We start from the raw sequence: 21,221 nt of genomic DNA on the forward strand, positions 1-21,221 counted from the left end.
TTTTTTTTTTTTTTTTTTTTTTTTTTTTTGCTAGCAACAGTGCTGTAATCAACACCCTTATTTAAACATCTTTATGCATGGGAAACTGCATTAGTAGTATACATTCCTAGAACTGGAATTTCTAAGATACAGGATCTATGTAGGTTTCATTGTTTTTTTTTTTTTTAATTTTGTTTTTATAGATACTGTCAGGTTGCCTTCCAGAGTTTCAATTCAATTACCAGCTCCATTACCATAAACAAGTTACCCTATCTTTCTGACTCTCAGAAACTTCATCTAGAAAATGAGGACAATAGAATCTAAAGGGCGTAGTTGTAAGGACTAAATGAGGAAATCACTGCCTAGTAAAATCTTAGTCTTGCAAAAGCCTTACTCACTCATCCAAGCCAAAGTAGATTTGCCCATTCTTCACCCATATTATACCCTGTTCACAGCATCTAAGTCTATTTTAAACAAAATTAATTTATATTCTGTCTCCTGTACTGGATATCAGCATCAAGCAAGCAAGAACCTTCTTTTTAAATTCACTATTGTATATACAGTTTCGTGCATCATGTCTGAGTCAGCATGTGCTTGGGAAATACTGTTTGAATGAGTTCATTAATGAGCCAAGCACACTACATGCATTCTGGTTAAATCCCCCTAAACAACCATGAGATTTGTATAATGATTCTCCCCGTTTTCAGATCAGGAAACTGAGGCCCACAAAGGTTCAATATCTTGCCCAATATCACAGAGGTATATGATGAAGGTGGCATCTGAATCCAGTTTGTCTGACTCCAGGACTTGCATTCTTTACCACTCTGCTCTTCTGCTGAAATCACTCTCTTCTTTCTCAGCGTCCTTTCAGCTTTGTTGTTGGTTAAGGTTTTCACTGGTCCATCTGATGTTTGTAAGGACTATAGTCTTTATAGCAGAGAGATCAATACTTTGTAATCAGAATCAGGATTCTTTCTCAGTGACCTCAAATCATTATTTATCCTGAATTTCAATTAAAAAATAAAATAAACAACCCAGAATGCAGTGGTGCTGAAATGCAGTCAGCCTGCCCCCGTCTGAGGGGCAGAGACATAGCTGTCATGACCACTTTGGGGATGCCCCTGGTTCTGGGAGTGGAAGGGCCTAGGTGTGGACTTAGGTGAGGAATATCAGACTAGAGGATGCCTGGGGCCTAAAAGCTAAAGCAGGCAGGGCTGGGGAAACTGTACCCAGGCATGTGCCCACACTTCTGCCTGGTGAACCATCACACCATGAGTCTCCCTGTACTGTTGCTATGGGTGGTTGCAAGGCTTTGACAAGTACTCCCTCTGTGTGTGTCTCCCTCGCCTGTTTTTGGCATCACTGGTTACATTTCCCATTATAAAGACCAAGGTGGCCCTCATTTCTCTACTAATGGCTAGAAATATTCTAGAAGTTTTTCATTTCACAGGATATCCAAATTAGCTCCCAGGATAGGCTGGTAATCCAAAAATGCCTCAAAGCCTAGGCAGAAATGGCCCTACCCAAAGCTGATTAGAACATCCCCAAGTCGAGAGAATGATCTCAATACCAAACACAGAGCTGCCGAAAAACAGAGTCTTTCCGGAGCCCAGGTATAATCTCTGATTCCAGGGCCAATCAGAGATTTCAGCATGGAGAGTCTCATCTTCCAGCCAATCATCTCAGAGCTCTCTATCCCAGTATCAGTAAGAACCAGCAAGAGCAGACGGTGCTTCTGGATCTAAATAGAGCTGTCTCCTGGAATCCAAAGGCACCCTGTTCCTAAGAGACAGAGCAGAAGAGTGAAAAGAGGATGGGCTTTGCAGACAGGCCTAGGGTTGAATCCCAGCAGCTCCATTTATTGGTTAGAAGACCTTTAACAGAAAAGCCAATCAATTCTCTGAAGCTCAGTTTATTCACCAAATGGGTATATCCTAATCTAACAAGATTACGAGGAGAATCAACATCTAAGTAGATGCCCAATAAAGTTAGCCATGTTCTTCAAAAGCCTGGATGCTAGAAGATATATTTATATAGTCTTCTATCAAGATTCCAAGATCTTTGAGGATAGAGCAGTGTTTTTTGCTTCTGAGTTCCTTAAAACATGTTGCAATAGTCTGGGCCCATGAGAATTGCTCTTAAACAAAAATACTTGCTGATTTGAATTGAAAATCCTCTCTTGGTCTTCCCTGACCACACAAACTGATGCAAACACCAAGGACCAGCATCCTGAATAGCGCCTGGAATGCAAGTAATCTTAGCCCCAAGCAGAAAACACCATTTTTATAATTCCCAGTTCTTGTCACCTACAGAGGGGCACTCACCAAGCTTCTTACTTTCTGCCCTTTGAATCACAAAACCACAGTTCTGGGAAAGATATTAGGGATAATCTCATTGCACCTGCCCCTCCTCTGGTCAGTGGCTGCCAAGACAGTCAGCAGTCAGTGATGGATGCTGTTCCTGCTGATATTAAATGCATAATTAATGAGACCGTAAGAAGGAGACAAGGCATGTTCCAGGCAGGGTACAGAGAACAAATCCATTCTCACACAGGGGGAGGAAAAGGTAGGAGAACAAAGATAAGGTTGGAAAATGGTCCTGTTTTTGGGTACTTTTCAGTAAATACCTATGGAAGCCTCATCAGGAAAAGAGACTTACTTTATTTTGAGATGTTGGCCACCTTCCTGTTTTACAGAATCTTGTGGGTGTAACAGCCCCAGGCAATGTTGTGGTGACCAGAAAGAGGCCTCCCTCCTGTCCTGTTTGTCAAAGACTGACATGCATCCCCAGCCCTGACACATTTAAGGTCATGATCATCATCACAATTATCCAAATAGTAAGATTATTATTGTTATAATGAGCTAACACTTATTAAATGGCTACTTTGTTCCCAGCACTGTTCTAAATGCTTTACGTGAATTAATTCACTTAATCCTCACAACAATCCAAAGACATAGCTGCTATTAGTATCCTGATTTAATTTTGAGGAAACTGAGGCACACAGAGATGAAGTAATTGTCTAAAGTCACTAAGCTTGCAAGCCCGTACTTCTCATGTATAAAACCCTCAATCTCCGAGCATCTCTCAAATACAGATTTTCTTTCAGGAAAACAGGATATAAACCTAAAGAAATTGCATGAAGGACTGAAGTTGAACTTCTCTTAGAAAATATCCATCTAAGAGCATGGAAAAAAGAATGAAGTCAGGAAAGCAAGTTTGAGGCTGCAATTGCTGACACCCACAGAAAGAGATAAACGAACTAGCTTGCAGTTGTATGGACCAAACTCTGTCACCTCTGGCTCCTGGGTATGGTGCTCCAAGTTGTCCCTCCCAAAAAGCAAAAACCTCTCTGAACATACCCATGACCAGAGCCTGCAGGCATCTCGGCCACATTTGAAAGGGAATCAAACACCTTTCCTGATTCAAACCAGCTAACGAGATCTGCTTTGTTCCCATGTCAAAGATTTATAATGCCAGGGGAAAGTCTCATCCAGAACCCAGCTGGGCAGTCAACCCACTGCAGGGGTGAAAGTCTATATCTGGCACGTGGCTGTTGTCATCTATGTGGGCCTTGGTGTCAGCCACCACTGAGTTCTAGTCCCAACTTTGCATCAACGTGCTCCATGACACCAGGCTATCTCCTTATTATCTGAGTCTCACTGCCTCCTTAGAGCAGAAAAATAGTAGTAGTAGGGGCTAACTGATAGGGTGGTTGTAAAGACAGGGAAAGATAGTGGCCTTAAGGTGCTTCCTGTGAGATCTGGCATGTATTAACCATCAGAAAACAGTAGCTACTCATTTTCTCATCATTCTCATTATCAGTCAGTTGCCTGATGTGAATGCAAGGTAGTTCAAGAGAATCTTGTTCAAAGAGACTGTTCATCCTCTCAACAAATACTCATAGGCTGATGCTCTCAGCAGGATGAATCTCACAGGCCTCAGCATAGACATCACTTCCCCAAGGATACCTACTATGTGCCAGGCACAGAGCATAGAGTTGCTGTGTGTTCAAGGTCTTTATACTCACAAGGCTACGTTCTACGGGCAGAAAGAGAGAAAATATGCACGTAGTCAAGAATGATGATTTCTAATGACATTTAGTGCTATGAAGAGACTCCAGGAAGCCATGTGGTGATGCATAATGACCTCAGGGTCAGTGGGGGTGATCCTCAGAGAGGAATCAGGCAAGGGAGGCCTCCTGAAGGAGGAAGTATTTGAACAGAAACTCATAGGACCTTACAAGTGGATTCTGCCAGCAAGCCCCCTCGTCACATTCCAGTTCTGGAAAAAACTATAAAGTAGAAAGGGTAGTTGTCACATTTTACAGATGACTAATTTGAGGCATGGATACAGTCCAGGCCTTGCCTGAAGTTGCTCACAGGCCTCGGCCCAGACAGGAACGGAACAACTTAGATGAGCAGGGAGAAATCACCATCATCCCAGTTGATGAGCTCAGTGTCTTCTTCTCCCTAAGCCCCCGCTGCAAGAGATGCTGGGAGTCAGACTTCCCTGGAGACGATACTTTTGAGCGTGGTGGTGCGGGAGTGGGGGGGGCGGTTAGTGGGGGCTTCCCTCTCACATCTCCAGGCAGAAGCAGCAATCCGGACTTTCCCACAGAGTTTGTTCTTCTTGGGCCTGGACCTGGGGCAGGTGTGTCATTCTGTTTGCCTCATGCACATACTTTTAGGACCCTGAATCTTTTAGAGATCCCAGGTCTTAGCTGAGCACTAAAAATGACTTTCAAAGGAATTGGGAGCCACAAAGTTGTACTGGGGAACTTGATTGTAAATCATTTTTCAGAGTCTATGACTGGCTGTTCTTTTGGCTTCAGGGAATAGAAAAGTAAAAAAAGGTGATACATTTTTAAAAGGTGGGACTGACTCTGACAGTGAATGAATGCAAGTCTCCTTGTTAGCATAAGAGCCATTATACAGTCACATTTGCATATGATGGTGAATTGATGACTATATAATCAAGGCCCTGGTTGAAAGCCTGAGAATTTTCTCCCCAGCCACACCCCACCATGGGAATCCCTGGAGACACTGGGACAGCTTCTGTGGGCTTTGGGATGTGTCTGATGGAGCAATCAGCCCAACATGTCAGAGATGCCCTGGGCAGCTCCAAGGGTAGCTCTGGGGCCTCATACTCACTTGGAACTCAAAGTTCGTGTGCTCCAGGAACTTCTGGTTCATGGTTTCTGCAAACTTGTTGATAGCTCTCAGGAAGACCCTGGAAGAGGGCAGAAAATTACCAGACCATCTGAGCATGACCCCTCAGGTTCCTTTCTCCCTGTGCCAGGCTGAAATTCCCTTACCCTCTGTGGGGAGAGTCTCAAAGGCCAAATCACTGATTTAGAGAGGTCAACTAATGCAGATTAACAACTGTTCACACTCTAGACCTGGAGCTGTTTGCCTTGCAAGAATTCAATAACTGTTTAAATTCTTTTTGAAAATTTGCACTGTTTTATGTTTCAGGCATTACAAACTTATGGCAGAGGATTCATGCCATCCAGAAAAGATCTAAAGAGAAATCGCCCCCCATCCCAAAACAAATAAACAACATGCCACCACATCCTATCATCTATCGAAAACTGTCATCTACATGTTGATGAACATTATTTTCAAAGGTCTCCCTGGATGTGTATATACAACTGATATTTTAAGGATATCATTTTGATAAATGAGGTTAAACAACAAATGCTGTTTCACAGCTTGTCTTTTTTACTCAGCAATAAATTGTGTGCTTTCTTCATGCCATTGAATGTAGATATATACCATCCTTTTTAATCATGGAAGAGCATTTTACTGTATGGATGTATCACAGTTAGTTTAACCTATTTCTTATTGATCGGTCTTTTTGTTTTTTCTTTTTTTTCTGTAATAAACAATGCTCCAGTGATTACTCTTCTGTGTATATCATATACATCCTGTATATACTCATTTTCCAGTGTTCTCCTCCAAGTAATAAGACTATTCAAATGAGCCAGGTGCGGGGGCTCACATCTGTAATCCCAGCACTTTGGGAGGCCAAGGCAGGCAGATCACTTGAGGTCTGGAGTTCGAGACCAGCCTGACCAACATGGTGAAACCCTGTCTCTACTAAAAATAGAAAAATTCACTGGGTGTGGTGGCACACACCTATAATCTAAGCTACTTGAGAATCCCTTGACAGGGAGGCGGAGGTTGCAGTGATCTGAGATCGTGACAGTGCACTCCAGCCTGGGCAATACAGTGAGACTCTGTCTCAAAAAAAAAAAAAAAAAAACTGGTCAAATGCCATGCACTTTTAACATTTTGATACTTGCTGTCAATTTGCATTTCTCCTTAAGAGTCTTCCTGTCCATGTTGTTTTCTCCCTCCTCCTTGCCAAGCCCTTCCGACTGGTCTTGAGGCCTCCTGTCTCTTGCTCTTTCATCCTGGAAAGCACATTTCCCTATAGGACAGCTCCATCATATCAATCACTGATTTAATGGCTCTCCACTGCCCATAGGGTAACTCCAAGCTCTTTCTCTGGACAGTCCCTCCCCTCATGATGGGACCCCAACCTTCTTTTCTAGGCTTACTTCTTGCAATTACCCTGTGCTTCTGGTATTTCCCAAATCCCTGGCTGTGTTCTTTCTTTGTGTAGAATGTCCCTCGCCTTCTCATCTCTGAAAGTCAAGATTCTTCATGGTGATTATCCTTCATGGTCCAGATCAAGAGCCTTCTTCATTTAGTTGTCCATCATCCCGCCTTAAATGATTGTGACTACCCCATTCTCTGAGATTATTTCTGGCACCAATCCTATGAGCACACTTTAAATCTAGATGTCAGTGTGCAGCTGCATCTCCTCTTTCAGACTGTGAGCTTCTGCAGGACAGCGTCTTCTGCACTATGTGTCCCCCAGGGATCTTCATTGTAACTCTCTTTCCTAACGTTCATTATGGTCTAGGATGATTTACTTGTATGACTCAGTAACATCTCTCTCCTTGAGTAGATTCTACTCTCCTGGAAATCACAGGCTCCATCTATGAGCTCACATTCTACGCAGTTCACCTGCCTTTAACTCTTAAATTTGTATCTCCATCCCTGACCTCTCTTCTAAACACCAGCTTGTACTCCGCTCTCTAATCTATACCCATACTTGAAAAACTTACAGGCATCTCAAACTTCCATGTCAAAAAGTAAACTCCTTATACCTGCCCTCCCCACACTCACCCAGAAATACTTCTTCCTGTAGTCTTCCCATCTAACTTAAGAACAATTCTATTCTTCCTATTGCTCAGAGTGAAGGATAAAAAAGAAACAACTTTGGTAACGTCCTTGACTATGTCTTTCTCTCATATCTTACACCTGGACTTTACAGAACACATATGCATATAAGAAGCGTCTCCTCTCAGGGACCAAAAAGGCTGGGCTTTTTATCCCTTAGCTGCAGCCCCTCACTGGCTGAAAGGTGCTCCAATGGGCTGAAAGTCTCTGGTACTTCTGGCCTGTCCTGCAGGTGAGCTGAGCACTCTGTGGCCAGAGAAAGCCCAGGGAAAGAAAGAAGAAGGAAAGCCTCAGGGTGCATGGGAAACGTCCACCAAGCTACCGGGGGATGGGTGAATTTTGGGTGGTCTAAGAGTTGGTGGGTGGAGTATCTGCAGCATTTGTTACATCAGGCACTGCAAGACCAGGTGTTCATTAAAATACTTTCATGACTGTTGAACACAGAAGGCAGTGTATGCTAGCACTGCGATCACAGGATTTGCACACACACACACACACACACACACACACACACAGAGATGGGTGTGATTTCTGGCTTTGTTACTCTCCAGCTGTGTGGTTTTGGAACATGTTAATATCACCCCTGACATTTCAGTTCAGTCTCCTCCCTGGTGAAACAGCAGTAATGTAACCTTTTTCACAGGGTTATTAGCTGAGGTGGCTTCAGACCCCACTGGACTGTTTCATTCTTCTAAAGTCAAGAGCCAGACAACAGGGAAGACAGAGGACAGGGATCAGTTAGCAGCCAGTTTTGAGGCAGGCAGCACCTTACAAAAACAGAAATAAAAACCCCATAAAATCTGCCACCCCATCAGGCTGTCACAAAGTGAGATTTCTCTGGTTTTGTTAGTCTGTTATTCACCAATATGTCTTTGAAACAACATCGTATTTTGTATTCTCTCTTGAAAGATTAGTTATCTGATTCCCCAGATGGAAATGCATTGAGTGGCTGTCATATCATATGTAAACATCTCAGAATCTTGAATACAATACCAAAGTGAGGGCTTTTACACATTCTCAGCAGCAACAAAGCTATCAGTCCTTCCAGGAACACTCATTATTTTGGTTGTCAGCTTAAACTTGTCTCCAGCCTCAAAGGCCAGTCGAATGACCAGGAATTGATGTGCCCCTGTGCTGATGACGGGGTTTAGTAGCAGGTAAATCAAAGTTCCTCCCTTTCTCTAGTCTTTCACAGCCACACACTAGAAATAAGAATATCTCTTAACTTTGGTTGCCCATGTTTGGGTTGAGAGAAGTAAGGCATTTTTCTTATTTTCTTTTTAAACGATAATTGTACTTAAAGCCTACGCACTCATACAGTAAAGTGGGTTAGGATGAACATACAGTCAACTCGGTTACTCTCAACAATGAACTTGAGTTGTTGAAAACAAAGTTCATTGTCAAATCTCAGCCTAGCACTTCCTGTGTCTCTTCCGTGTTGCTTACTAGCTGTATGGGAGGAAGAACAATCCCAACCACGGTTTTCAACTGTGTGCCAGGCTCCATGCTAGAGGCTTTGCATGGATTTTTTTTGTCTTTTGCTTTTGTTTTCTAATGCTCACATATCTCTGAGTTAGATGTGGTTTCCACTTTAGAGATGTGAGTTTAGGTGACTTTCCCAATATCCCAGCCAGTACATGTAAAAATCAGGATTTACATGAAGTCACACTGCCTGCAGAATCTAGGTATTGAACCACAGTGCAGTTGTGTCCATAAGATCATCTCTGTAATTCTGTTCAATCCAAGCTGTGAGCACACTTAATAATTAATTAAAACACTCAACTCTGAGTGTGTTTATTTACCTATTATTAATAATAATGATGGAAGTATCAATTATCATAGTTCACATACCCTGTGCTAAGAGCTCTACAGACGTTATTTCATTTAATTCTATAAACTGAAGAAGAGGCTACTGTTATACCCATTTAACAGAAGAGGAGACTGAGCCTTAGAAAGATCAAATAATTTCTCCACATTCAAACAGCAAAGAAGCAGAAGAGAACAGACCCAAACTCAGGTTTTTCTTTCTCTAAAGTGTTTTCAGTTAAGCAGAAGGACACACTGGCTCCTCGGAAGGTCAGCCTCCGTGGGCTTCCGGCACCAGCATGCTTCTGCTCATGCCTGTCGTGCACATAGCCCTTCGCACTTCGTCCACATCATTCTGCTGCCTACCCACAACTGACTGGGCCCAGGGCCAACACTTGACTCAAAACAGTCTCGCATGGGCGGGTCGGCAACCCATGGGTGGTCTTACTGACATGGTACTGTGCGATGGAGATACCCAAACCTGGACAAAAGTAGACCCATCCTTTCAGAGAGCCCACGAGGAGGGAGAATGAAATCTGAGCCTTGAGCAGAAGCCATGGGCAGACGATTCCACGAAGATCCAGAAGCCATATGCAATAGAGCAGGGAACAGAGAAGTCAGCTGTTGTGAGTAGGAAGAAACTGACAGAACGAGGAGCCAAACCTGGGCTTTGCTATCCTGAAAACTGTTCCATGTGAGGTCTCACAGAGCCCGCTGGCTCGAGTCCCCAGCTTCCTACTTCTCTTCATGTGGCAGAACAAATGCTGGTCACAGGAGGCAGCCAAGAATAAGCCTATACACACTACATGTACTACTCTCTGGCCCGGGCCCAGAAGTGGAAGGTGCATAACGCCTGCAGGTGTTGCAACCTGCCAGAGTCCCCTTCCCACGCAGACACGCTTCTAAGCTGCGGCCACGGGCTGAGTGGTTGACCTCTGTGAATCTCAACTGCCCCATCTGTAAAAGGAGCCATGTGTGAAGACTAAATGAGATGCAATACAGGAAGCAGGGGCCCAGTGTCTCGGCACATAGATGTCCTCAGTACATGTCAATTGTTGTTGTTATGGTCACCCTTAGCTCCCCACTGCCTCGACGTTCTGGGGCAGGACAATATGAGGCTGATGATATTCCCATGTGACAACACAGCATAGACCCACGCCCACAGGTAGTATCATGTGAATAAAAGGCAGATATGCCCTGTCTGGTGAGATTCACCAAAGGAGGGAAAGGGCCACTCCAAATCCCAATCCCCTGTCATTCATGGGATGTAGTTGACTCTACTGATCAGAACTTGAAGATAAAAGCATTGGCTAGCTGGCACGGTGGCTTGTGCCCTTCCTGTAATCCCAGCATTTTGGGAGGCTGAGGTGGGCACATCACGAGGTCAAGAGATCAAAGCCATCCTGGCCAACATGGTGAAGCCCCATCTCTATTAAAAATTTAAAAATTAACTGGGCTTAGTGGCATGCACCTGCAGTTCCAGCTACTCAGGAGGCAGAGGTTGCAGTGAGCCAATATCATGTCACTGCGCTCCAGCCTGGCGACAGAGTGAGACTCCATTTCAAAAAAAAAAGCACTGGCTGGGAGACAGTCTTATCCCTCTCCTTGAGCCACTGGGATATCCATTCCCCCACAGAGCCTTTAAGTGCCTCCTTTACAACACACAAGATACTCCATGCACCAAAAGGTTAGAATGAATCAGTATATTCCAGCTCAGTGACAGGACACGGGGTTCACCCCAAGTGCCTGCAAACATTTTCTGCATAATTTGGGATTCCAGTTAGGGATGCAGCAGGCTCTCGGGATCAGGATCCCACACTAGCTGGATGTCAGGATTAGGTGTTCTGTGCTGTTTAAAGAAACCATGAAGAGGTACGGTGGGCACGGTGGCTCATGTCTGTAATCCCAGCACTCTGGGAGGCTGAGTCAAGTGGGTCACCTGAGGTCAGGAATTTCAGACTAGCCTGGCCAACGTGGTGAAACCCTGTCTCTACTAAAAATATAAAAATTAGCCAGGGTTGGTGGTACACATATTTAATCCCAGCCATTGGGGAGGCTGAGGCAGGAGAATCACTGGAATCTGGGAGGCGGAGGTTGCAGTAAGCCAAGATCGTGCCATTGCACTCCAGCCTGGGCGACAGAGCAATTCTCTATCTCGAAAAGAAAAGAAAAGAAAAGAAAAAAGAAAAGAAAAAAAAGAAAAAGAAAAGAAAAGAAAAGAAGGAAAGAGAAAGAAAGAAAGAAAGAAAGAAAGAAAAAGAGAGAGAGAGAGAGAGAGAGAAAGAAAGAAAGAAAGAAAGAAAGAAAGAAAGAAAGAAAGAAAGAAAGAGAGAGAGAAAGAAAGAAAGATTGAAAGAAAGAAAAAAACCATGAAGAAAGTTCTTTCTTTCTGGATTACACGGATTGGAGGAGGTGGAGACCCCAAAAATGAATAATCATGACAAATTCAGGTTGGTAGGACAAAGAGAAAGTGGTTACCCATGATTCAACAGCACACTGATGGAACCGCCATATGAAAAGGTGGACAAGATCCAGCCCAGATTTGCTGCTTCAGTGAAGTATTTTGGATATACCCAGACCATAGAAATAGAAATATAAAATAAAAATGGCTAACATTTATGAAGCGCTTTCTATGTGTCGAACACTGTTCTAACTACTTTCTACATATCATTTCATTTTAGTTCCCACAAATATCTTCTGTGGTAGGTATTATTATTGGCCACATTTTACAGTGAGGAAAACTGAGTCCGGAGTGGTTAAGTAACTTGCCCAGGTCATATAGCTCTTGAATGGCAGAGATGGAATTTGAACCCAGGCAGCCAGAAGTCCTAACTTGTCTGTTCTGCCTCTGGTCTCCCTCTGGGCTCTGAATTCATGATAGTGACTGCAGCACTTGGTTATATGTCCAGGCAAATATTTACTGTTTTACCAGCTAGACCGAAGTCCTCTGCCTTCCAGGATCATAGCTTAAATTGGCCTGTTCATTGCCTAGAACCCTGGATGCCCATGAAATTCAATAAATATTTGGCAGTTGACTGCATTTAGGGTAACTTTAGGGATGTGTATAACTCCTAAGCCTCCTCAAAATGTTGGATGTCTAGAGTGAGGTGCAGATGGAAGAGAGGTAAAAGAGGTTTCTAGGCATAATCTTGTTCATTTACAACATTATAAAGAACTTGATCATTTAAAAATTAACGACATCATGTAAATCAGATCTTACTGAGTGTTGCAGCTTACCAAAAAGAAAAATGCTCTAACAGGAAGTATTTCTTGCAGGAGATGTGTCACTATGTCTGCATACACAAACAGTACACAGCTGGGGAGACATTAAAATCTAGAAAACTCCACTCCCTTTTCCAACAAACTGATAAGTAAATAATAGATGACTAATGCATACATAATACAGAAATCGTTAAGTGATAATATAAAAATTATGAAACCAGGCTAACTATAACAACATATAGATCATGGAAAGAAGGAAGAAAAGTTAGTTGGCATGTACAGACATACTGATAAGTGAAGTCGGCCCTGATCACATGAAAAAGTTACATCTTTTTGGAGAAAAGAAAATGGTATTCTGGGGCCAGAAACGGTGGCTCATGCCTGTATTTTCAGCAATTTGGGAGGCCGAGATGGGTGGATCACCTGAGGTCAAGAGTTCAAGACAAGCCTGGCCAACATGGCAAAACCCTGTCTCTACTAAAAATACAAAAATTAGCTGATAGTGGTGGTGCATACCTGTAGTCCCAGCTACTCAGGAGGTGAGGCAGGAAAATCGCTTGAACCCGGGAGGCGGAGGTTGCAGTAAGCTGAGATCATGCCATTGCACTCCAGCCTGTGCAACAGAGTAAGACTCTTTCTCCAAAAAAAAAAAAAAAAGAAAAGAAAGAAAAAGAAAATGGTATTCTGTGGTCTGAGATAAGTCATGGTACGTGTTGTGTTTATCTAAATTGGGTTGAAATTGTTCACTAGTGTTATGACCTTAAAGGGCTCTTTGACATCTCTGGGCAAAATGCAATTAATAATACAGAGATTAAGAGCATGGGCTTCAATGAAATGGCTTCTCTTTCTTTTCAGCAAGGCAACAGGAAGTATGTTACTTATCTATTCTGTGCCTCACTCCCTCTTATATAATACGTGGATTACAGTCGTTCTACGTTATAAAGTTGTTGGGAGGATTAAATGAGCTAATACATGTAAAGCCTTTGCAATAGTGATGGATGTAGGTACTTAATAAATGTTAGCTGTTATAATATCACACAAAATGCAAAAATAGTGAGAACATTTCACGTGTTCTATAAATATAAGAGATCATTTTGGCCAGAAGATGAAGGACATCTTCGAAATAAGCTATGTGCCTAAAAGGAGAAAAAAGTATTCTTTTTTTTCTTTTTTTTGAGACGGAGTTTCGCTCTTGTTACCCAGGCTGGAGTGCAATGGCAAGATCTCGGCTCACCGCAACCTCTGCCTCCTGGGTTCAGGCAATTCTCCTGCCTCAGCCTCCTGAGTAGCTGGGATTACAGGCACGCGCCACCATGCCCAGCTAATTTTTTGTAGTTTTAGTAGAGACGGGGTTTCACCATGTTGACCAGGATGGTCTCGATCTCTTGACCTCGTGATCCACCCGCCTCGGCCTCCCAAAGAAAAGTATTCTTTTTTGGTTGGTGTTAGCATACGCTTCTTTAGTCCAAGGCTAAGTTTGTTGTCATCCCCTAGTAATGGCAATGCTATTATTATTGAGTTTTTCCTTGATCCTGGCACTGTGCTAAGGAATAGCTCATTCTATCCTCATAAACACAAAGCAATTTTTATGAAATAGAAACTACCATTATCCCCATTTCACAGACTAGGAAACTAACACTCCAAGAGGTTAAATGACTTCCCAAGAAAGAGAAAGTGGCAAAATTAAGGAGTCAGAAGCCCAGGCTGTGTTCTGGAGTCTAATTTTTTTCTTTAATATAAAAATCATAAGTATTTGGCTGACCCTTAAGAGATACAAATGTATTATTTCTATTTAGGAAAGATTTCCAATTTATTAGGTCTCTTATGAAATTATATTCTAATTTCCTAAGTATAAAAATCCAGGATTACTGGGCATGGTGGCTTACCCAGCAATCCTGGTTTTCTATACTTAGAAAATTTCACATGGTGAAAACCCCATCTGTATTAAAAATACAAAAAATTAGCAGGGCATGGTGGTGGGTGCCATAATCCCAGCTACTCGGGACGCTGAGGCAGAAGAATCTCTCGAGCCCAGGAGGCAGAGGTTGCAGTGAGCCAAGGTTGTGCCACTGCACTCCAGTCTAGGCAACAAAAGTGAAACTGTGACTCAAAGAAAAGAAACAAGGATTATTGTGTCCTTTCTGGTGGCCTGTCCCAAAAGTGACTAAAGTCTGAATCAAGCTGGGATTTCAGGAGGAAATATTCCTTCAAAGCACTTCCATGGGGCCCAGCACATGTTTCTTACAGAAGGACAGTGTAGACAGCTCAGAAGGGGAAGTTGCCTGGCCAGGGATCCAATCCCAAGACCCTGGATCAAGGGTGGACATCTGTGCATTCACCTGCCCATCAATTTAGTCCTCTTTCTGGTAACAACTCCTAGACTTTCCTTTGAAGAACTACTCCCTGTGCTTCTCTCCTTACTCTCTGACTTTGTAGTTTTGGTAGAACTGACCACACCACCCACCCCCAGTTCCAAAGGTAGGTCATGAAATCCAAGCCTGATTTAATAGCACATTTCATTCAGTTGGCTGCAGAGGTCTATGGATAGGCATGTAGCCCAGGCCAGACCTTTGAAGACTGGCCTCACGACCTTTTCTGCACCTATAAAAAATAAGCCTTTTTCTTTCTATTGTGGTTGAAAATACAACAAGGAATATATCTGCAACTTCTAGGGACCATTTTCCCCACTATGAGGGGAGCATCTGCTTGAGAATAAAGTGAACGGGAGAAAAAGCAGAGAGAGAGACACAGATTTCCTACACTGCTATTTGAGCACCTAGATACATCCACGCCTGAAGCCACACCTCAGGGTTCTTCCAGTTATCTGTGCCAATAAATTCTTTTTGCTTCGGCAAGTTTGAGTTAGTCTTTCCTTTTTGCCTTCCATTTCAGAGAATTCTGATATTGTCTTTTTAACTTCTCCCCTATTCTGCCCTCTAGAGATATTTCTATCTTTGCCAGCCAATGCTTGTTTTTTTGTTATAAAACAAGGGCATTCGTGAATATTCATTGCAGCACTATTTACAATAGCAAAGACCTGGAACCAACCCAAATGCCCATCAATGATAGACTGGACAGGGAAAACGTGGCACATAAACACCATGGAATATTATGCAGCCATCAAAAACGATGAGTTCGTGTCCTTTGTAGGGACATGGATGAACCTGGAAACCATCATTCTCAGCAAACTGACGCAAGAACAGAAAGTCAAACACCGCATGTTCTCACTCATAGGCGAGTATTGAACAATGAGAACACATGGACACAGGGAGGGGAGCATCACACACTGGGGTCTGTAGGAGGGAAACAGGGGAGGGACAGCAGGGGGTGGGGAGTTGGGGAGAGATAGCATGGGGAGAAATGCCAGATATAGGTGAAGGGGAGGAAGGCAGTAAATCATGCTGCCACGTGTGTACCTATGCAACAATCTTGCATGTTCTTCACATGTACCCCAAAACCTAAAACGCAATTAAAAAAATGGAAAAAAAACAAGGGCAATAGTTAGAGGGAGATAAAACCAGATACCAGTATAAGATGAAAGTCTTTCCATGACAGAATCTAAAGCAAATAAAAGAATCTAAAAGAAAGCAGTGAGAAATGAAAGAGAAACGCCAAGAAGATGATATTTTAAAGGAATTGATGGGTAGGATTTGGGAATCAGGTTCTGAGAGAGGCTTGGGGGAACCCAAGGAATATTAGAAATAAATCCAAAGGAATATTAGAAAATATTAATGAATGTTATAATTTGGATTTTACTTTGCTGAAATGATACAAGAGATCTATCAGTAAAGACTGAAATTGTTTACAATTACTTTTATCTCTTGTTGTGTTGGGCCATAGGAATTAAGCTATGCTTGGGTTATACTGATAGTCTAGGAGACATTAATGGGCATTTGTAGATGCACATATAGACACACCAAATGCACATCCTATGTGCAAATGGATGGGCAAATGGAAGGCTGTACTCTAAATCCTTCTCTTAGAAAAAAACCACATTAGCATATTAAAAGTTCAGAGAAGTCCTGCAGCACAGAAACCTGTTTAAAGCTGTTTAATTCAATGCTTCCTAAACTTATTTTACCATGTCACAGAATATATTTTATTATTTAAAAAAATTTAAAATAACATATTTTTGAAGTGCTTTTCTAAGATCTCCTGTCTCAAGAGTTCAGGAAAGGCTTCAGAGACGAAGTATGATATTCTAACTGGGAATTGAAAAATGGAGGAAATTGGGGAGGACTTTTTGAGTAGCTTCAAGATGGATGAGGCATACTTCCCTGGGTTTAAAGATAGAAAGAAAGGATGCCTTAACACTTTAATTTCTTTTCAGCAGGGAGAAATTGTCCCTATCTTAACTCTAAATAAGTGATCTTTAAAGTGAGGGCTGGGTAAGGCAGCTTCATGGAAGCAAGTAGCAGCTCACCTGTTTTGAACCATGCTCATGGCCATCCAGTCTCCAGGGTACACGTTCTTCCCAATGAGGTCCTTGAACATGATAAAGGTCTCCATCAGGAAGTCCTGAAACAGTGAAGCACAGCACACATGTCATCCTGTTTTAAAGGAACTTGGAACTTGTTGCCTCTTTCCATTTTTTTCTGTATTATATTTTAGAGGGAGGAAAAGGGAAGGAACATAGCCTTTCATTAACTAAATTAAATGGAAGCTTAAAAGTTGAATGCTGGGATAGTGCTTCCCAAATAGGAGTGGAACATGAATATGGGATGTGAAAATGCTCTCAAAATAAAGCAGTATTAATTCCATCTTTGGGCATAAAGAAGTAAATACTCATTGATGTGGCAATTTTATAATCATTTTCCCAAATATGTATTTGAAGAGGAAATAATCTACACTATATGAAAGCATCTCAGGTCATTGAGCAAACAAACTCCTATTAAAATGAACGTCTAATTAGCAGTGCTGTAAATGCAGCTAATTCATATGTGTGTGTCACACACACACACACACACACACACACACACACACAGACGAGCAGATTAGAGGAGACACAGTGAAAGAAATTCTTCCTCTGAAGTGGACTTCAGCACCCTCCAGTAGATTTTGCAGTGAGCCAAACTTTTTCACCATCTTTGGAGAACACAAATTAAAGACAAATCTGGATAGGTAAGACCAGCACCACTGGCACTGAGACCCTTTTGAGATGGAGGTAACGAAGTCATACCACCAGGGTGCTTTAGGCAAAATTTAAAATCTACAGGAAATTGGTTCAGAGTTGTTTCCTTAAGTTGGTAGTTTTCAAATTAACAGCAGAATTATTTGTTCAAAGAAAGTCTTACCTGGAACCCAATATATATGATATATAAATGTAGAACAGCTCTGGTAGAATTGTGTGTGTGTGTGTGTGTGTGTGTGTGTGTGTGCCTGTTTATGGTAAAGCAGAATGAGGACAGGAGGAACACAATTTGAAAATTACTGTTTTAAGCTAAATTGCAAAATTCTAGAAATGGCACTTGTTCCTTTCCAGCAATCTTTGTTGCTAGGGAAAACTACCTCAACACTGTGAGTCCTAGTTTCCACGTCAGCAGAATGGGGATAATATCTACTTCAAAGGGTGACTGTGAGGATTAAGTGCATACTGCCAATCACAGGCTGAGTACAGCCCTGGTCTCTTACAAATTCTCATTACATGATGATGACAATGGTGAGTATTATTATATTATTCATACTTGATGTCACCTGGGAAAGTGTGGATATCATCACAGGCACATCCCCTCCCTATGGAAATGAAGATCACCCCTGGCTCACAGATGGGAAGAGTAGCTTCTTAATGAGAAGAGGTAGCATTGTATAAAGGTTACAGTCAACGTCCAGACGTTACCTCCACCACATACTGGCTATCGAACCTTGGGCAAGCAGACTGTAGACGTGTGAAATGTGACTCCTAATTCCTATGTCATACTTTTGTGAGGGTTATGTAAGAAAATGTATATGTTCAATCAATAAGAATTCCATTTCTTACCTTCTTCCCCCAGAAACCTTTCCTTCCATAGAGGATCAAAAATTAGGAGTCCAGTGTTTCTACTTCCATGTCTTAAGATACAGGGAAATTGGAGGTTGAGTGAAAGGTTCCACTTCTTGCCAATCTTACTCCAATGGAGAGAACATCTCACTACTGAATGGATGAAGGGGTAAGGCATTGGCTTTCTAATGATTCATTTTTTTTATGAGCCTCTCTCTGAGGTTTACCCAATTTTGGTGCCCCTCATCTCTCCAGGGAGAGTTGAGAGTGACTTCAACAAGTGAGACTCCTGAACCTGGTTGCAATGAGACAGTGAGAAAGGTGACCACACTGAGGGCAAAGGGTACTTTGCTCCACCCTTGGGGCAGGAACAGCCAGCCTGGGCTGGGCTCTATGTTAATGAGGTCATCTGCTGCAGAGATAGAAGCCACAGGCCACGGGCAAGTGGTCTTGCAACAAATGCATCCTGAGAGGCTAGAAGAAGGAGGCCCAGAGGCCAACTTCCTCTAGGTATTTGTGATCTTAATAAGAGCTATATTTTACTGAGCATTTACTATGTAAGAGCTATTGTGTTTTCGTGGAACGCCTTCTTAGCCCTGTGACACAAATGATATTATCCCTACTTTATAAATGGGGAAACTGAGGCTTAAGAGTGACTCGCCTGCCCATGGTCACACAGCTAGCAAGTGACAAATCCTAGATGCAAACCTAAGACTGTGTGATTCTAGCAGTCATGCTCTTAAAACCCAAAATGTCTGTGATTCATCAACAAACATTGGTTAAGTCATATCTAGATTATGTGATAGACATTCAGGTCTCTCTGACATAGACAGAGGCATGTGCCAGAGACAGAAGAGTTCTTCCTCACCCCCAGTATCCTACAGACTCACCACAAGTTCAGAGCTGGTCTGGAAGGTCTCAATGTAGAAGGAGTAGTGCTGGTCACCCATCTGGTTTAAGATGGCCGTCATACAGGCCACAAAGTGACTCTGCAAGAAATGAAGAAAAATACCATAAATAGTGGAGAAAGGATCATGGGAAATGTCCCTGTGAGAAAATGTCTCCTTATGGCTCATTCATCAAAAAAGTGTTTACTGAATACTCTTATGTGCCTGGGACTGTAATGGGAGTGCCAAACATAAAGATAACACCTGATCCATTACCTCCCCTGCTGTTCGCACACTGAGGAAAGAGCACTGTACTTGTGTCAAGAAATCCAGCCTATATCAAAGTCATGAAGACAGTTTCATTTTATGACAAATAATTTTACATGTGTAAGTCCCAATTGTCTCATCTCTCAAGTAGGACAATAATTCATCTGAATCTAACCCTACGGGAGTATCAAAAGAATCAGGTGGCTCCTTTAGCACCTGGAAATACACTAAAGTTCTCTGCAGAGGGATCTGTAGTTGGATCACCATGAATCAGCCAGTGGCAGCTCAGTACCTACTGGGTTGGCCTGGCACTTGGTAAGGGCTGAGAGGGACAAAAGAAATGAGAAGAGATAGCCCTTGATCTTTGTGAGTTCATGATCTATTCGGGAAAGATCAATCCATGAAGAAAAAGAGTAAGACCCTCAATCTGCAAAGCCAACTAAGTACCAGGAAGAGTCAAACAAGAGGGAAATCAAGGCAGGGACATGGAGAGGAGATCCTGGAGGCAGAGGAGACTCTACTAAGGTTAAGACATCAGTATAGCCTTTTCTGCTTCCTCTTTCCCAGATTTTATCAGTCTGTATCAGGGTGAGTTTTCTGTGTTTGCCAGCAGGATTCAGGGAGATCTATTCTGGAACCTGGTAAATAAAGAACTGCCCACGAATCCACCAAGGGTGAGAAGTCATTCTTGACTGTCTCTTGCAAGTTTCCACTGCAGCTGCCATCTTGGCCAAATGAAGTTCCACTGTGGTCCACCAAGTGGACCGGCTTGTGGAAGATGGCCTGGCTGGAAGTATTCTCTTTGAACTCCCAAAGAAGAAAATGCATTTTTATCATAAACTCCTGCCTTTTTCTAAAAAACTTCTCCTTTTATTAATAAAATAACACATACGAAATATATACAGGCATACCTTGAAGATATTGAGGGTTTGGTTCCAGACCATCACAATAAAGTGAGTATCACAATAAAGCTAGTCACATGAGCTTTTCGGCTTCTCAGTAAATATAAAAGTTATGTTGGGCCGGGCGCGGTGGCTCAAGCCTGTAATCCCAGCACTTTGGGAGGCCGAGGCGGGTGGATCACGAGGTCAAGAGATCGAGACCATCCTGGTCAACATGGTGAAACCCCGTCTCTACTAAAAATACAAAAAAAATTAGCTGGGCATGGTGGCGCGTGCCTGTAATCCCAGCTACTCAGGAGGCTGAGGCAGGAGAATTGCCTGAACCCAGGAGGCGGAGGTTGCGGTGAGCCGAGATCGCGCCATTGCACTCCAGCCTGGGTAACAAGAGCGAAACTCCGTCTTAAGGAAAAAAAAAAAAAAAAAATTTATTTAAACACTATATTGTAGTCTATTAAGTACGTAATAGCATTATGTTTAAAAAAACATACACTTCATTTTGAGAACATAAACCTTAATTTAAAAGTACTTTATTGCTAAAAAATACTAACAATCATCTGAGCCTTCGGTAAATAGTAATCCTTTTAATGGGGGAGGGTCTGGCCTTGATGCTGATGTCTGCTGACTGATCAGGGTGGTGGTTGCTGAAGGCTGAGGCGGCTGTGGCAATTTCTTAAAAACAGACAACAGTGAAGTTTTCCATAGTGAAGTTTGTTTGTGGTGCCCTAAAACAATTATCATAGTTACGTCAAAGGTTACTATTATGGCGATCACAGATCATCATTACAGTTATAATAATAATGACAAAAATCTGAAATACTGCTTGAATTTCCAAATCATGATGCAGAGATATAAAGTGAGCACAGGCTGTTGGAAAAATGGTGCCAATAGCCTTGCTCAATGCACAGTCGCCAAAAACCTACACTTTGTAAAA

At 42.4% G+C, this 21,221-nt stretch overlaps 1 protein-coding gene across 2 annotated transcripts in view; it reads right to left on the reverse strand.

Moving 5' to 3' along the window:
• DOCK2 (dedicator of cytokinesis 2) overlaps positions 1–21,221 on the reverse strand; it is a 443,384-nt gene that overhangs the window by 79,823 nt on the left and 342,340 nt on the right. For both annotated transcript variants that reach the window (XM_032252751.1, XM_032252750.1), the window contains exons 28-30: positions 19,125–19,223; positions 16,681–16,775; positions 5,130–5,208 (exon numbers count right to left, since the gene is read on the reverse strand). In XM_032252751.1, the coding sequence (XP_032108642.1) occupies positions 5,130–5,208; positions 16,681–16,775; positions 19,125–19,223 (273 nt within the window). The remainder of the gene's footprint in view (positions 1–5,129; positions 5,209–16,680; positions 16,776–19,124; positions 19,224–21,221) is intronic.

The sequence above is a fragment of the Sapajus apella genome, unplaced genomic scaffold, assembly GCF_009761245.1.
Source record: "Sapajus apella isolate SASKATOON/1434 unplaced genomic scaffold, GSC_monkey_1.0 scaffold79, whole genome shotgun sequence".
NCBI lineage: Eukaryota > Metazoa > Chordata > Mammalia > Primates > Cebidae > Sapajus > Sapajus apella.